The sequence below is a fragment of the Desmodus rotundus genome, chromosome X (genome assembly GCF_022682495.2).
Source record: "Desmodus rotundus isolate HL8 chromosome X, HLdesRot8A.1, whole genome shotgun sequence".
NCBI lineage: Eukaryota > Metazoa > Chordata > Mammalia > Chiroptera > Phyllostomidae > Desmodus > Desmodus rotundus.
This window is the reverse complement of record NC_071400.1, coordinates 57,823,408-57,839,599: the sequence shown is the minus strand read 5'-3', so window position 1 is coordinate 57,839,599 and position 16,192 is coordinate 57,823,408. Positions and strand designations below refer to the sequence as shown.

The window sequence follows — 16,192 nt, the reverse complement described above, 5'->3', positions numbered from 1 at the left end:
AAATGGAAGCATGTATCATGCTCATGGATTGGAAGAATTAACATCATCAAAATGGCCATACTACCCAAAGCAATTTATAGATTCAATGCAATCCCTATTAGAGTACCGATGACATATTTCACAGATATATTTCAGAAATTTATATGGAACCATAAACGACCCCGAATAGCTGCAGCAATTTTGAGAAAGAAGAACAAAGCAGGAGGGATCACAATACCTGATATCAAACTGTATTACAAGGCCACTGTAATCAGAACAGCCTGGTACTGGCATAAAAACAGGCACATAGACCAATGGAACAGAACAGAGAGCCCAGAAATAAACCCAAGTCTCTACGGTCAATTAATATTTGACAAAGTAGGCAGGAGCATAAAATGGAGCAAAAACAGCCTCTTCAAAAGATGGTGTTGGGAGATCTGGACAGCTACGTGCAAAAAAATGAAACTCAATCACCAACTTACGCCATACACGAAAATAAATTCAAGGTGAATAAAAGGCTTAAATATAAGACATGGCACAATGAAAGTCCTAGAAGAGAACATAGGCAGGAAAATCTCATATACTTCATGCAGCAGTATTTTCACTGATGTGTCCTCTAGAGCAAGGGACACAAAGGAAAGAATAAATAAATTGGATTTCATCAAAATAAAAAGCTTCTGCATGGCTAAAAAAGATGGTATTAAAATAAAAAGAGAACCAGCAGTATGGGAAAACACATTTGCCAATGATACCTCAGACATGGGTTTAATCTCCAAAACATATAAAGAACTCACAGGACTCCACTCTAGCACAAGCAACCCAATTAAAAAATGGGCAAAGGACTTGAACAGACACCTCTCCAAGGAGGACATACAGAGGGCCCAGAGACATATGAAAAGATGCTCAGCATCACTAGCCATCAGAGAGATGCAAATGAAAACCACAATGAGATACCACCTCACACCAGTCAGAATGGTCATCATAAACAAAGCAACAAACAACAAGTGTTGGAGAGGATGTGGAGAAAAGGGAACCCTCGTGCACTGTTGGTGGGACTGTAGACCGGTGCAACCACTATGGAAAACAATATGGAATTTCCTCAGAATACTAAACATGGATCTGCCTTTTGCCCTGGAAATTCCACTGGTAGGATTATATCCTAAGAATCCTGAAACACCAATCCAAAAGAACCTATGCACCCCAATGTTCATAGCAGCACAATTTACAATATCCAAGTGCTGGAAGCAACCTAGGTGCCCATCAGTAAATGAATGGATCAAAAAACTATGGTATATTTACACAATGAAATGCTAAGTAGTATAAAGAAAGAAAGAGCTCCTACCCTTTGCAACAGCATGGATAGAACTGGAGAGCATTATGCTAAGTGAAATAAGCCAGGTGGTGAAAGACAAATAACATATGATCTCATGTATAAGTGGAACCTAATCAAGAAAACAAACAAACAAGCAATATATAACCAAAGACACTGAAATTGAGAACAGGCTGACTGTGTCCAGAGGGGAGAGTGGAGGGAATTTCAGGGTAAAAGGGTGAAGGGTTTGTAGGAAAAATTAAGGACACATGGACAATAACAGAGGGGGCAGTGGAAATGGGAGGGAGGTTGCGGGGGTGGGGTGGGGGTTAGGCTGGGGTGTGGGGGAAGGCAGAGAACTGTACTTGAACAATAAAAATTTTTAAAAAGACTCAGTTCAAATATTACCTCCTCTATAAAGCACTGTATGACTCATCACATGTTTAATCATCCTCTCCCTATATCCTCACAGTATCATGCCACTACTCTAGTCTTTTCCACGTTTTATCACAATTACTTATCTCCACATCATTCATCTAGCATGGTGTTAGGTTCACCAAAGGGCTCAATGAAAGTTTCTGCAATAAAGGTATGAAAACATGAATGAACAAAGGGTCGATTTGTCTGTCTTATCCTCCATAGTGCCTGAACCCAAAATGTTCCTAGAACGGAATCTGGAAGCACTCTTCTGAGTACTACATGCCTAAAGTGGCCACTACTGAAGTCACAAGATCAACTTCAAGGCAAGTTACTGAGCACCCTTAAGATCAAAAGGTGGTTATGAGTCTTTGATATGTGGTCAAACCACAGTGAGAAGGCCTGTTCCCTCTCGAGTTCACTCATCGAATACACTTTCACTGAGCACCTACCGTCTAGTGGACACTGCTAAACAGGCACAGGGGACCAAAAGGATTCACCATTAATTATGACCACAGGCAAAGCAGCATATAAGACAGAATTCATTCATTCAGCTCAGCTTGATTGAGCACCTTCATGTGCCACGCTCTGTTCTATGTGCTGAGGGTACACCAGTAAAAGGATAGACAAGCATCCCCGCGCTCAGACATATATGGAACAAAAGCAGTGAAATATATAAAATAGGAGATAGTGGCAAGAGCTTAGGAGAAACAAACAAACATGGAAGGGAGAGAGAAAGTGTTGGGAAGGGATATTACAAGTTTAGATAGCGTGGCCAGGGAAGGTTTCATAACAAGTGTTAACACAGAGATGTGCAAAAAGGGTGGTGGGGACACAGAGAGGGAATCACTTCTTCAAAGGTAGCTGGAGAAGCTTCACAGAGGACAAGATTTTTGAGCTGGGTTTTGAAGGATGAATAGGGTGCCAACAAGAGTTTTGGAACTGAGAGGTAAGTTAGCCAGCCTACGTCTAAGACAGATCACTTTGTAGGTAGCATGTAGGCCAGAACGGTGGGGTTAGGCCATGAAGGAGGGCCGGGTAAAAGGATAATGGAACAATCTAAGGGAACAACCACTGTGCTTCGACAGCTGACTCCAAGTCAGACCTCACACTTTATGTATCTGAAACAAACCGGCGTCCACTTCAAAATGCCAATGAAACGATAGCTCTTTGTCAAACACACACAAAAAATTCACATTTTGCTTCAGCGTCGACAATTGATGCTCTTATTTAGGACTTTAAGTAAGAAACACTATGGCGACTATGCTTTTAGGCTTCTACATAACCACTTAAATGGCTTTCTTTATGTTTTCTGCCATTAGCTGCTTGCTTTTACATTTGGACTAAGTGCTGTGGGCAATCAGTCAAAATGTCCATGTAAAACTTAGTGGAAGAAGAAAAAAGTTAGAAGTCAACGTCAAATGGGCATTTTATTCACCCATTTAGCGCTAATACCTACCTTCTAGGGTGCCATATAGAAACATAATAAAGCTTGCTAAGTGTTTTCCCAATTACAAAAGAATTACATGCTCCTTCCAAGTGGAAGGAAAAAACAAAGCCTAATTCCATCCCCTGTCCAAATACCCCAAGTACTAAAACGTTTGATGTATTTCCTTCTGGACTCTTTTCTACAGGTAGTTTTTGTTTGTTTTACATCAATGAGGTCACACAATATACACAATCTTGTCACAGCACCATGGTTTAAATAATTTCCCCAGTTCATCATCAATTATAGCATAAAATGGAACCAGGCATATGTGTGACTGGTCAACAAGCCTAAAATCTCAAAAGTGAAGGCATCATAACACTTGTATTAATTCTAAATTTTTGATGATTTTCCACTACACACAAAAATATTTCAATCTGTCCCAATTTGACCCTTAGGAGCTACACGGAATGAGTCTAATCACTGCTCTGCAGAAGGCACTTCAAATATTCCAAGGTACCTCTGTCACATCTCCCTTCGTCTTCTTTTCTTCACAGGAAAGATCAACATTTATTTCAATCATCACTCATACTGCAGGCCCTCCATTAGCCTGGTTCTCTATGTCTGAACTCTCTCTAGTTTGTCAGTTTCCTTCTTAAAATATGGCATCTGGATTTGAACATGACACTTCAGACAGGACTGCCATCTCATTTTGTTTGGCTATTATTATACTTTTCTTAATTTAGCCTACAGGTCTATTAATTTTTTAATCAACCATGTCCTATTACTACGCCAAGTAAGTGTAGACCCCAATTAAGACAACCCCTTCCATCCTTTATTGATACAACTGTAAATGTCATTTGTCCTAAACTTCCTATTATTAGCTTCACTTCAAAATCCTAGTCAATTAAAACTGTTTTCAACCCCGATTCTGTCATCTAGAACAATGACTAGTTTGTTCTTTTTCACGTATTTTCACACACACTTTTATGTGCTAATTTGCACTGCATTAGAAACAGTGGAGACAAAGGGCCTGCACTACAGACGTGAACAACCACCTTTCCTGGTTGGGATCAAACCTTTAATTCACAGTCTGTAACTGCATCTAAGTGCACCGCCTGCCACATTTCGGCCTGTATTTCTCTGTCAGGGTCTGTCATATGCTTTGATGTAACTAAGACAATGAGAATAACACTCCGAATGCTTTCTTTCTTTTCTAGGTTTAAATAATTATACAATTGCTGCCAATTGTTCCCAAGGGTTGACATCCAGCTCATTGCTCTGTTAATTTCCAGACTCCTTCTGCATTTTGGAAAACAAGGAACATCTGTTCAGCTCCAAACTTACTTAGAAGCTGGAATAGAGTCACATAAATGAAATACCCAATCTCAGAACCCTGTGGGTCTATGAACTCTATAGAAGTGGACTCCCACAACTAAGGCAACAAGAGTAATAAACAGCATTCTTTAGACTTTGGACACAATGCTGAACATTAAAAAAAATCAAGAGGCAAACTAATCTAGATTAGAACTGTCCTGAAGAAACTGTAGGGTAAAAAGCAATAAAACAAAAGTGAGATATTCCCAGTAGTCTCAACGTCTCCTGTATGTAAGTTACTGTTGAGCTCTCTTCCGTATACCCTGGACCTATTTACTACCCCCTGGTCCATCTCATCAAAATAAAGCTGTCCCTTCAGGCCAGCCTGGGCAATGATGACCCACCACATCTACTATAGATCCTTTCATGGCAGCCACAGCAGCTACTCACTCCTCCTTTCCCTTCTGGAGCACATTGTCTCCATCTCATTGTTTCATCAATGGAACATTCTTTGAAATGCTGTGGCAAGCATTTCACGGCTGTAGGATGAAAAGGTAGAGTGACACTAAGACACACCATAGTCAGCTTAGTTCTAAACTGCTACCTGATGTTTTGTGATTGAACACTTGCAAAGTTCTAGAGCAGTGCGCCTGAACTAGGGATTCACATCAGCATCCTACTCTGCAATGTTTTAAAAATTACAACTGTGCCTGGACCACAGGACTGGAAATTCTGATACAGTACATTTAAGGCATCTGGTATTTTTTTTTTTAAGACAGAGGGGAAGGGAGGGAGAAAGAGAGGGAAAGAAACATCAATGTGTGTTTACCTCTCACATGCCCCCTACTGGGGACCTGGCCCATAACCCAGGCATGTGCCCTGACTGGGAATCGAACTGGCAACCCTTTGGTTTGCAGGCTGGCACTCAGTCCACTGAGCCACACCAGCCAGGGCAGGCATCTGGTATTTTTAAGTTTCACAGGTGATTTTCCTCTGTGCTTTTGCCAAAGAACCACTGTTCTACACCTAATTTCTCCAAACCAGCACATGGGTACAATTACCAACCCCTCCCCACTATTATGAGAGATAAAACTTCTTATTTTTTTTATTCATTCTATTCCTATATATACAGGTGTTAGTATTAAATAAGCTTTGCATAAGTCAAAAATTAAGAACTGAGAAGCAAATATATCCCCCATGTTAATCTGATCCACAGTCAATCTTGCAAGGTAGAAGAGAAACAGTTCAGCATTATCTTTAACAGTTAGGGTCATCTTTATGGTCTTAGATTCTACTTACCATTTCCAAACTTCTTAAATAAAGACGATAATTTGTGATGTAAACTCTTCCCTTAATGGGGCCATTGAAAGGACATATGTAAATAACTTCTTTGTCTATTAAGATAAAAAAAGTACCCTAAAATAATGGAAATATATACCAAGATACACAACAAATGGCACTAATTAATATCAACTCTTTGGCTAAGAATAACTACAATAAAAAAATCACTGAAAAGACTGAAAACAAGCACTGGCAATGTTTCCGCATTACCATGCTAGGTCTAGTGGGGCCGCATGTCACCTCCAGGCACTAGCAGTGTTCCTTGAGCTTGCCCACAATGCTGTCACTACCCGTGGCAAGGTGATAACAACTGGAGAGCAGAAGTGAATGAGAGTATTGCTGCTGCTACCTTCAGCAGATTATAAAGGTAACTACTGAGCTGCTTAAACCAGAGTACTGCAGTTCCCACAGGACAGTCTCAGAGACTAACCACCAGATAGGATTTGAGATTTACCAACCTCTAATCACCCGAAAATTGTGATGCTTTTAATAAGTGAATACCAGGAGTAGAGATGCTTCTATAGTCTACTTTTTTCTCTTTTAATAGTCCAGATGAGAGTTGAGCTAGATTTCAAATATTTAAATAATATACAATAGATTGCCAGAGATCTTTGATAGGATCAAACATAAGGAGAAACTAAATTAGGAGAGTTAAGTTATTATAAAAAAGTAAAGGTCCTTCTTTTATCTTCTACAGATGTCCTTGAATGTGTTAATGGCTTTTAATTTTTTAAAACAAGTTTGAAATCCCTTTCTCCTCACGTGCTAAATGAAAAATATCCAATAAGGCTACCTCATGCTAATTCAGTTACTACATTCCAGTTAAGGCTCTGGCACTGATACAGAGCACCAAAATTTCATAGATGAAGACCACCAAAAGTAACCTATCCTCTTTTCTCTTATCCAGAAATTGAAATGGTTTCAAGACTAGGATCATGCTTGCAAATCTGTGGATATGCAATAGTTCCTCCTGGTTCATGGCTAACTAATTCACAAAAGCACCATATTCTATGACCTTAATCTAATCAGTACCATGCCTTATCCGTTTAAGCTAAACAACTAAGATCTTAATCAATAAACCAAAAGGTTTCCTGAAATAATGGTAACTATATCACCACCAATTATATGGGAATCTGAGAGGGCATCAACCCTTCAGTAAAATGTGAAAGCCCACAATATTGGCTCTTGGCTTAGAAGCTGTCAGATGCTTCTTTATTCTTAAACCAGAATAATCTGGTCCTTCCAAAGTAGACACCTACCTGTTAGTATAAATTTATCATAAAAAAATAAGTCAACAATAAAATTGTTACATAAATACTACTAACTTCAGTTATTTGGCAATGAAACATATAAACCATTAAGGTCTGTATTTCAAAGATAACACTGAGACTTAAAGTATACATCATAAGAGTAGAAAACCTTAAGATCATTTTGTTCTTATAACCTCAAGCCGTGAGAGCTTATCACTCCAAAAAGTAACTTTCAAGAGACAGTCCACATTTCTTCTAAAAGAATTCTATCTTTGGTATGTAGAAAAACATATAATTGGGCTGGAGAGCATGAAGCTCTTGAAAGAACTCTGATTAAGAAAGTAATGCACAGAGTTCGCTCTATATTAACACTTTTAAACAAAGCTAGCCTATTTGTCTAAATTCCACTTCTACAGATCATGAGGAATTGAAGCCACCTGATCCTGCTGGGCTTTCCATCAATTTATGCAAATCCTAACTTCACAGGAGCCTTACCAGTAATGCGAGTTTCTCCTGGAAGTCGAGGAACAGCCTCACTGAGATCATGATTGACTCCATCCCTGGAAGCCTGGAAACAAAAGAGTGTCCTCAGAAGTAATGACATTACATTTGCTCAGGTTTTAAGCAACCAGGAACATAACAGACCAGAAATATACTTCTCAAATGAGAAATACTTACCATTATAGAACATCGGCACAGAAACTTCAAACCAAAAAATACAACTTACCCTCAAAATTGATTAGCTCTGATAATTGTTAGTCTGCAAATAATATCAACATAATTTTTTGATAAAAAGTAAACTTTATTAAGTGCTTATTATGTACTTATGTCCTGGGGTTTTTAAATATATTTTATTGATTATGCCATTACAATTGTCCCAATTTTTCCCCTTTGCTCCCCTGCACCCAGTGACACCATTCCCCCCAGCAATCTCCCCTTAGTTCATGTCCATGGGTCATGCACATAAGTTCTTTTGTTTCTCTATTTCCTATACTGCTCTTAACATACCCCCATGTATATTACAACTACATACTTGTACTTCTTAATCCCTGCCCCTTTTCCCCCATTCTCATCCTTCACACTCCCAGTTGATAAACCTCGAAAGGATCTCCATATCTATGATTCTGTTTGTTCTGCTTGTTTGCTTAGTTGGTTTTTCATATTCAATTGTTCACAATTTTGAATTTATTGTCATTTTAAACTTCATAATTTTTTTTATTGCTCTTCAACTAGAGTTCTCTCCATTTTCCAGCCCCACCACTCCCACCATCCCACCCATCCCCACCTCCCACCCTTTATGCTACTCCCCTTATGCTGTCCATGTGTCCTTTATACTTTTTCCTTGACAACCATTCTTCCTTTCCTCCCCATTATCCCTGCCACCTCCCCTCTGGTTACTGTCAGTTTGTTCTTACTTTCAATGTCTCTGGCTGTTTTGCTTGCTTCTTTGTTTGGCTGATTAGGTTCCACTTATAAGTGAAATCATATGGTATTTGTCTTTCACCGCCTGGCTTATTTCACTTAGCATAATGCTCTCCAATTCCATCCATGCTGTTGCAAAGGGTAGGACCTCCTTCTTTCTTTCTGTTGTGTAGCATTCAATTGGGTAAATGTATCACAGTTTTTTGATCCACTCACTTACTGATGGGCACTTAGGTTGCTTCCAGCACTTGGCTATTGTAAATTGTGCTGCTGTGTACATTGAGGTGCACAGGTTCTTTTGGATTGGGGTTTCAGGATTGTTAGGGTATAAACCCAGCAGCGGAATTGCTGGGTCAAAGGGCAGTTCCATTTTTAGTTCTCTGAGGAAATTCCATACTCTTTTCCACAGTGACTGCACCAATCTGCATTCCCACCAACAGTGTACTAGGGTTCCCTTTTCTCCACAACCTCTCCAACACTTGTTGTTTGCTGATTTGGTAATGATGGCCATTCTGACCAGCGTGAAGTAGTGTCACATTGTGGTTTTCATTTGCATCTCTCTGATGGCTACTGATGCTGAGCATGTTTTCATATGTCTCTGGGTCCTCTGTATGTCCTCCTTGGATATGTCCTCCTTGGAGAAGTTTCTGTTCAGGTACTTTGCCCATTTTTTAATTGGGTTTTTTGTCTTCCTGGAATAGAGTCATATGAATTCTTTATATATTTCGGAGCCCAAACCATTGTCTGAGGTGTCATTTGCAAATAAATTTTCCCATACAGTTGGTTCTCTTTTAATTTTAATGCTTTTTCCTTTAGCCGTGCAGAAGCTTTGTATTTTGATGAAGTCCCATTTGTGTATTCGATCCTTTATGCCCCTGGCTCTAGGGGACATACCAGTGAAAATGTTGCTGCGTGGAATGTGTGAAATTTTCCTATGTTCTCCTCTAGGACTTTTATGGTGCCATGACTTATATTTAAGTCTTTTATCCACCTTGAATTTATTTTTGTGTATGGTGTAAGTTAGAGCTTGAGTTTCATTTTTTTCAATGTAGCTGTCCACATCTCCCAACACCATTTCTTGAAGAAGTTATTTTTACTCCATTTTATGTTTCAGCCACCTTCGTTGAATATTAATCGACCATAGAGACTTGGGTTTATCTGGGTTCTCTGTTCCGTTCCATTGGACTGTGTCTGTTCTTATGCCAGTACCAGGCTGTTTTGACTAATGTGGCCTTGTAATATAGTTTCATATGTGGTATTGTGATCCCTCCTCCTTTGTTCCTTCTCAAAATTACTGCAGCAATCCAGGGTTGTTTGTGGTTCCATATAAATTTTTGAAATGTTTGTTCTATGTGAAATATGTCATTGGTATTTTAATGGGGAGTACATTGAATCTATAAATTGCTTTGGGTATTAAGGACATTTTGATGATGTTAATTGTTCCAATGCATGAACACGGTACATGCTTCCATTGTGTGTTCCTTAATTTTTTTAAAACATATTTTATTGTTTTTCAACTACAGTTGTCTGCATTTTCTCCCCACACCTCCCACCACCCCATCCAAACCTCCCTCCCTCCCTTGCTTCCACCCTCCCCCTTGGTTTTGTCCATATGTCTTTATAGTAGTTCCTGAAAATTCTGTGCCTCCTTAATTTTATTCTTCAGTATTTGTAGTTTTCTGAGAACAGGTCTTTCACCTCCTTCGTTGTTTATTCCTAGGTACTTTATTTTTCTTGTTGCAATAGCAGATGGGATTTTTTTCCTGATTTCTGTTTGTGGTATTTCATTGTTGGTGTACAAAAATGCCTTCAATTTCTGAATATTGACTTTCTATTCCACTCTTTTACCAAATCCACTTACAAGGTCAAGCAGTTTTTTTTGTAGATCTATAGGATTTTCCACGTACACTATCATGTCACGTGGGAACAACAACAGCTTTGCTTCCTCCTTTCCAATTTGAATGTCTTTTATTGCTTTTTCATATCTGATCTCTGTGGCTAGGACTTCCGGTACTATGTTGAGTAGACTTGGTGAAAGCGGACATCCTTGTCTTGTTCCTGATCATAGTGGGACAGCTTATAGTTTTTCCCCATTGAGTACGATGTTGGCCGTAGGTTTCTCGTATATGGCCTTTATTATGTTGAGGAATGCTCCCTCTACTTCCACTTTGCTGAATGTTTTTATCATAAATGGGTTCTGTACCTTAACAAATGCATTTTCCTCATCTATTGGTATGATCATGTATGTTTGTCTTTCCTTTTATTATGTGATGTATTACATCTATTGATCTGCAAATATCGAACCATCCTTGCATCCCTGGGATGAATCCCACTTGGTCATGGTGGATGATCATTTTACTGTATTGCTGGATGCAGTTTGCTAATATTTTGTTGAGGATTTTAGCATCTATGTTCATCAGAGATATTGGCCTGTAGGTTTCTTTCTCTGCTGTGTCTTTATCTGGATTTGAGATTAGGTTGATGGTGGCTTCATAAGTTTGGGAGTTTTCCGTCTTCTGGGATTTTTGGAATAGTTTGAGAAGGATATGGGTTAGCTCTTCCTTAAATGTTTTCTAAAATTCTGTGAAACCTCCAGTCCAGGTGTTTTGTGTGCTGGGAGTTTTCTGATTACTGCTTTGAACTTATAAGCTGTTACTGGTCTATTCAGGCTTTCTGCTTCTTCTTCACTGAGTTTTTGAAGATTATATTTTTCTAGAAATTTGTCCATTTCACCTAGGTTTTCACATTTTTTGGCATATAGTTCTTTGTAGTAATTTCTTACAATCCTCTTTATTCTGACGTACCATTCATAACCTCTCCTCTTTCATTTCTTATGTCGTTTATTTGGATCCTCTTCTTTTTGTCTTGATGAGTCAGCTTAAAGGCTTGTCAATTTTCTTTATCTTTTCAAAGAACCAGCTCCTGGATTTATTGATCCTTAGAATTGTTCTTTTAGCCTCTATGTCATTTAATTCTGCTCTGATCTTGGTTATTTCCTTCCTTCTACTTGCTCTGGGGTTTGTTTGTTGTTCCTCCAGTTCTTGTAGATGTAGGGTTAGGTTGTTTATTTGAAATGTTTCTATCTTTCTTAGGTAGACCTGCATTGCTATGAACTTCCCTCTCAGGACTGCCTTAGGTGAGTTCCATAATTTTTGGACTGTTGAGTTCATTTTCATTTGTTTCTAGAAATTTTTTATTTCTTCCCTGATATCATTCTTAAGCCATTTATTGTCTAATAGCATGGTATTCATGCTCCACAAACTTGAGTGTTTTTGAGTGTCTTACTTGAGGTTGGTTTCTAGTTTCAGGACCTTGTGGTCCAAGAACATGCTTGATATGATCTCAATTTTGTTGAACTTGTTGAGGCTTGTTTTGTGTCCTATTATGTGGTCTATATTTGAAAATGTTCCATGTGCATTTTAAAAGAATGTGTATTCTGCTTCTTTGGGATGAAAGGTTCTATATATATATATATATATATATAATTTAAGTCCATTTGATCTTTGGACATTGTTCAAAGTGACAATATCCTTATTGATATTTTGTTTAGCAGATCTATCCATTTTTGACAATGGAGTGTTAAAATCCCCTAGAATAAGTGTGTTGCCCTCTATATCTTTCTAGAAGTCCTCCAAAGTTTTTCCTTATATATTTGGGTGCTCTTATGTTGGGGACATATATGTGTACAATGTTTCTGTCTTCTTGATGGAGTCCTCCCCTGAGTATTACAAAGTGTCCTTCTGTGTCTCTTTTTATGGCCTTTGTTTTGAAGTCTATTTTCTCTGATATAAGTATGGCTTCCCTGGCTTTTTCTTTCCTGTCCATTTGCTTGGGATATTTTTCCCCGAACCTTTCACTTTCAGTCTATGTAGGTCTTTTGTTCTTAGGTGTCTCTTAGAGGCAGCATATGTGTGGGTCATGTTTTCTTCTCCATTCAGCTATCCTATGTCTTTTGATTGGAGCATTTAATCCATTTACATTAAGGTTATTATTGATAGGTACTTATTCATTGCTATTTTATTCCCTTTGTACCTGTGTTCCTCTCTCTCTCTCTCTCTCTCTCTCTTTTTCTTCCTTTTCTTACAGCAGTCCCTTTAGCATCTCTTGCAGTGATGGTTTGGTGGAGGTGTATTCTTTCTGCCTTCTTTTGTCTGGAAAACTCCTTATTTTGCCTTCCTTTTTAATTGCGGGACTTGCTGGAGAGAGTAGTCTTGGTTGCACACCTTTGCTTTTCATTATTTGGAATATTTCTTGCCATTCCCTTCTGGCTTGTAGCATTTCCATCGGGAAGTCAGATGCTAGCCTTATGAAGGCTCCCCTGCTGACTTTAAGATTGTCTCTTTGTCTTGGAAGTTTGCCATCTTAGTTAAGAAGTGTCTTGGAGTGTGCCCATTTGGGTTTGTCTTGATGGGGATCCTCTATGCTTGCTGGATTTGTGTCATGTTTTCTCTTGTCAAATTAGGGAAGTTTTCCATCATTAGTTTTTCAAACAGGTTTTCTATCTCTCGCTCTTCTTCTCCTTCTGGTATCCCTATTATATGGATATTATTACATTTCATGCAGTTACCTCAACACTTGTTCATTCTTTCTGAGTCTTTTTTCCTTTTCTTGGTCTTTCTGGGAGTTATTTTTCTACCTTGTCTTCCAGCTCACTGATTCAATTCTCTGCTTCATCTAGTCTTTTTTGATTCCTTCTACTGTGTTCTTCAATTCAGAAATTGTATTCTTCATTTCCTCTTGGCCCTTGTTGATAGTTTCTGTTTCCTTTTACATGTTGATACAGTTTGCAATGAGTTCCTTACAGCTTGCCTGTAGTTTTTGGTAAGTCAGTTCATTGGGCTTCCTTATAAGAATTGTTTTGAACTCAATATCTGATAGTTGACTTATTTCTATTTCATTTAGCATTCTTTCTGAAACTTCCTCCTTTCCCTCCGTTCAATGTTTGTTTCTTCATCTTCCCATTTTTTGTGAGACTCTTCTTGTTTGCCTCTGCTTCTTAAATTGATCTGTTTTGACTCCCTGAGTTTGTAGTGTGGACTATGGTAGGAGATGTGTGAGATGCATTGGTGCAGTCTCTTTGATCTCCTGAACTTGATGCTCTTGGGATCCTTAATGCCATTTGTGATGGCCCTCTGGATGGAATTGGGTTTTGATTGTTGTTGGGTTTCTCTCTGGTACGTCCTTCCCTGTAGCTCGTTGACTGAGGGTCATTCTGCCCACCATGTCTTGTATGCTGTTGTGCAGGTGCTGCCAGAGAAAAACCATAAGGCCCAGGGAATAAACCCACATCTGCAAAAATATTTACCCCCCAAAATCCCACTATGTACAGCAAATGAACCAGTATTAATAAGAGTGTAAAGTGAAGAAGACTATTATAAGAAAGGAGAGAAATAAACTATAGTATCAAATATAGAGAGTTAATATGCACAAAATTGCTGGACAAGAAATGAATGTAAAAAAGCTATGCAGGAAAGAAAATATCGCTAATCATGGAGAAGATCAGAGTAGATTTCCTCTCAGTAGCCTCTAGTATTTACCACTGTTTTTTCTTTCTAGATCCACCTCTGTTGATGACAAATGATGAGCCCATCTGACCTTAGGCAGCCTGCTCCAAGAGTGCCAGGGATCCGCTTGCTGTCTGTGGCTTTCTCCTTCAGTTATTAATCTAGTCACTCTGCACTTAGCAGTCAGGCTTAAGCCCCATGGGAGGGGCAGAATCCCTCCTGGGGTTGGGGCTATTGTTTCCCCTCAGGCTGCTGCTGCTCAGAGGAGAGTGGTCAGCATGGGCAGGATGGCTGTTGCCATAGGGGTGATTACTCAGTACCAGGATCCCGGTGGCCACTCTCTTAGTTCTCTCCCCAAAGACTCCATCCCCAGTTTCTCCTCAAATGTCTCTAGTCCACTCTGCCCATTTGCCAGGGATCTGCTGTCTGTGGTTGTGTCCTTCAGCTGTTAATCTAGTCACTCTGCACTCAGCACTCAGGCTTAAACACCACAGAGCCGGGGCAGAATCTCTCCTGGGGTCAGGGCAGCAGTTTCCCCTCAGGCACCTGCCACTCAGCAGGGAGTGGGCTGCCTGAGAACAATGGCAGCTGCAGTATGGGGGATGACTCAGCACTGGGATCCCAATGTGTATTCTCTCAGCTCTCTCCCTAAAGCTTCCATCCCCAGTCTCTCCTCAGGCGTCTCTAGCCCACTCTGCCCCTGCCTTTGCCAGAGCCCCAGGTAAGTGGTTACAAATGAAAACTTGTGCGTTGGCCCTTTAAACAGCTCTTTCTGTCTCCAGCTGTCCATCTCTGGCAGAGAGCAACCCTGTTGCTTTTTGCTACCGGTGTTTATGTGTACTTTTGGGGCTCTGGTGCTCTAGGCTAGGGATCCCAACTTAGGTTTTAGACCCCACTCTTCTCAGGGGGATCCAACCAGCTGCTTAATTATCCCTCTGGCACTGCCACCTGTGGGTGCCCAGGCAGCCCCCTCCAGTCTCCACCACAGTGCTTACCAGTCAGTCAGTGATGAAGCTGATTCTTCTGTGTATCTGAGGTTATAAGGCTTCTCTCTTGCTGTTGTTCAGTTGTTTGTTCTGGGTGACTTCTCCACAATTTAATTGTAATTCCATATTGGCACTCAGAGGAGGTTAGTGTGGCTTCCATTCACTCCTCTGCCATCTTGCCTCCCAAAAACTAATGTTCGTAATTTTTATCTTCTTTTTCTTATATAGTTCCCTTTAACATTTCATGTAATAATGGTTTGGTGATGATGAACTCCTTCACCTTTACCTTATCTGGGAAGCACTTTATCTGCCCTTCCATTCTAAATGATAGCTTTCCTGGATACAGTAATGTAGGCTGTAGGTCCTTGCTTTTCATCACTTTAAATACTTCTTGCCAGTCTCTTGTAGGCTGCAAAGTTTCTTTCTAGAAATCAGCTGACAGTCTTATGGGAACTTGTTTGTAGGTAACTCTCTTCTCTTTCTGCTTTTAAGATTCTTTCTTTGTTTTAACCTTTGGCACTTTATTTATGATGTGCCTTGGTGTGCTCTTCTTTGAGTTCATCTAGTTTGGGACTATGTGCTTCCTGAACTTGTCTATTTACTTCACCAAATTAGGGAAGTTTTCTTTCATTATTTTTTCTAATAAGTTTTCAATTTCTTGCTCTTTATTTTTTCCTTCAGGCACCCCTGTGATGGGAATGTTGGTATGTTTGAAGATATCCCAGAAGCTCCTTAGCCTATCCTAGTTTTTTTTTTTTTATTATTATTCCTTTTTCTTCTTGTTCTGATTAAATGTTTTTTTCTTTCTTATGTTCCAAATCATTGATCTGATTCTTGTCTTCATCCACTCCACTGTTGGTTCCCTATAAATTTTTCTTTAGTTCACTTAGTGTAACCTTTATTTCTGCTTGGGTCTTTTTTATGCTGTTGAAGTACCCAATGAGTTCCTTGAGCATCCTGATAACTAGTGTTTTCAACTGTGCATCTGATAGGTTGCTTATCTCCATTTCATTTAGTTCTTTTTCTGGAGTTTGGTTCTGATCTTTCATTTGGGTGAGTTGTATGGGGTGCAGCCTCAGTCACAAGAGTAGAGCAACCTATGTTGCTGCTCTATGGCTCTGTGTGGAGGAGGGCTCAGAGAGGGGAAAATGTTGCTGCCTGGCCTCTGGAGTTTTGTCTGGAAGGAAGCTGTCTCCCAGAACTCATCCTGATGCCAGACACTTCGATTTCTCCCTGTA

At 39.6% G+C, this 16,192-nt stretch overlaps 1 protein-coding gene across 8 annotated transcripts in view; it reads right to left on the bottom strand.

Moving 5' to 3' along the window:
- The window catches only part of MTM1 (myotubularin 1), a 145,857-nt gene that overhangs the window by 96,325 nt on the left and 33,340 nt on the right, over positions 1-16,192 (bottom strand). For 6 of the 8 annotated variants that reach the window (XM_024551090.4, XM_024551092.4, XM_045188179.3 and 3 more), the window contains exons 3-4: positions 7,538-7,610; positions 5,751-5,845 (exon numbers count right to left, since the gene is read on the bottom strand). In XM_024551090.4, coding sequence (XP_024406858.1) covers positions 5,751-5,845; positions 7,538-7,610 — 168 coding nt within the window. The remainder of the gene's footprint in view (positions 1-5,750; positions 5,846-7,537; positions 7,611-16,192) is intronic. The other 2 variants (XM_045188181.3, XM_045188180.3) reach the window with 1 other exon arrangement.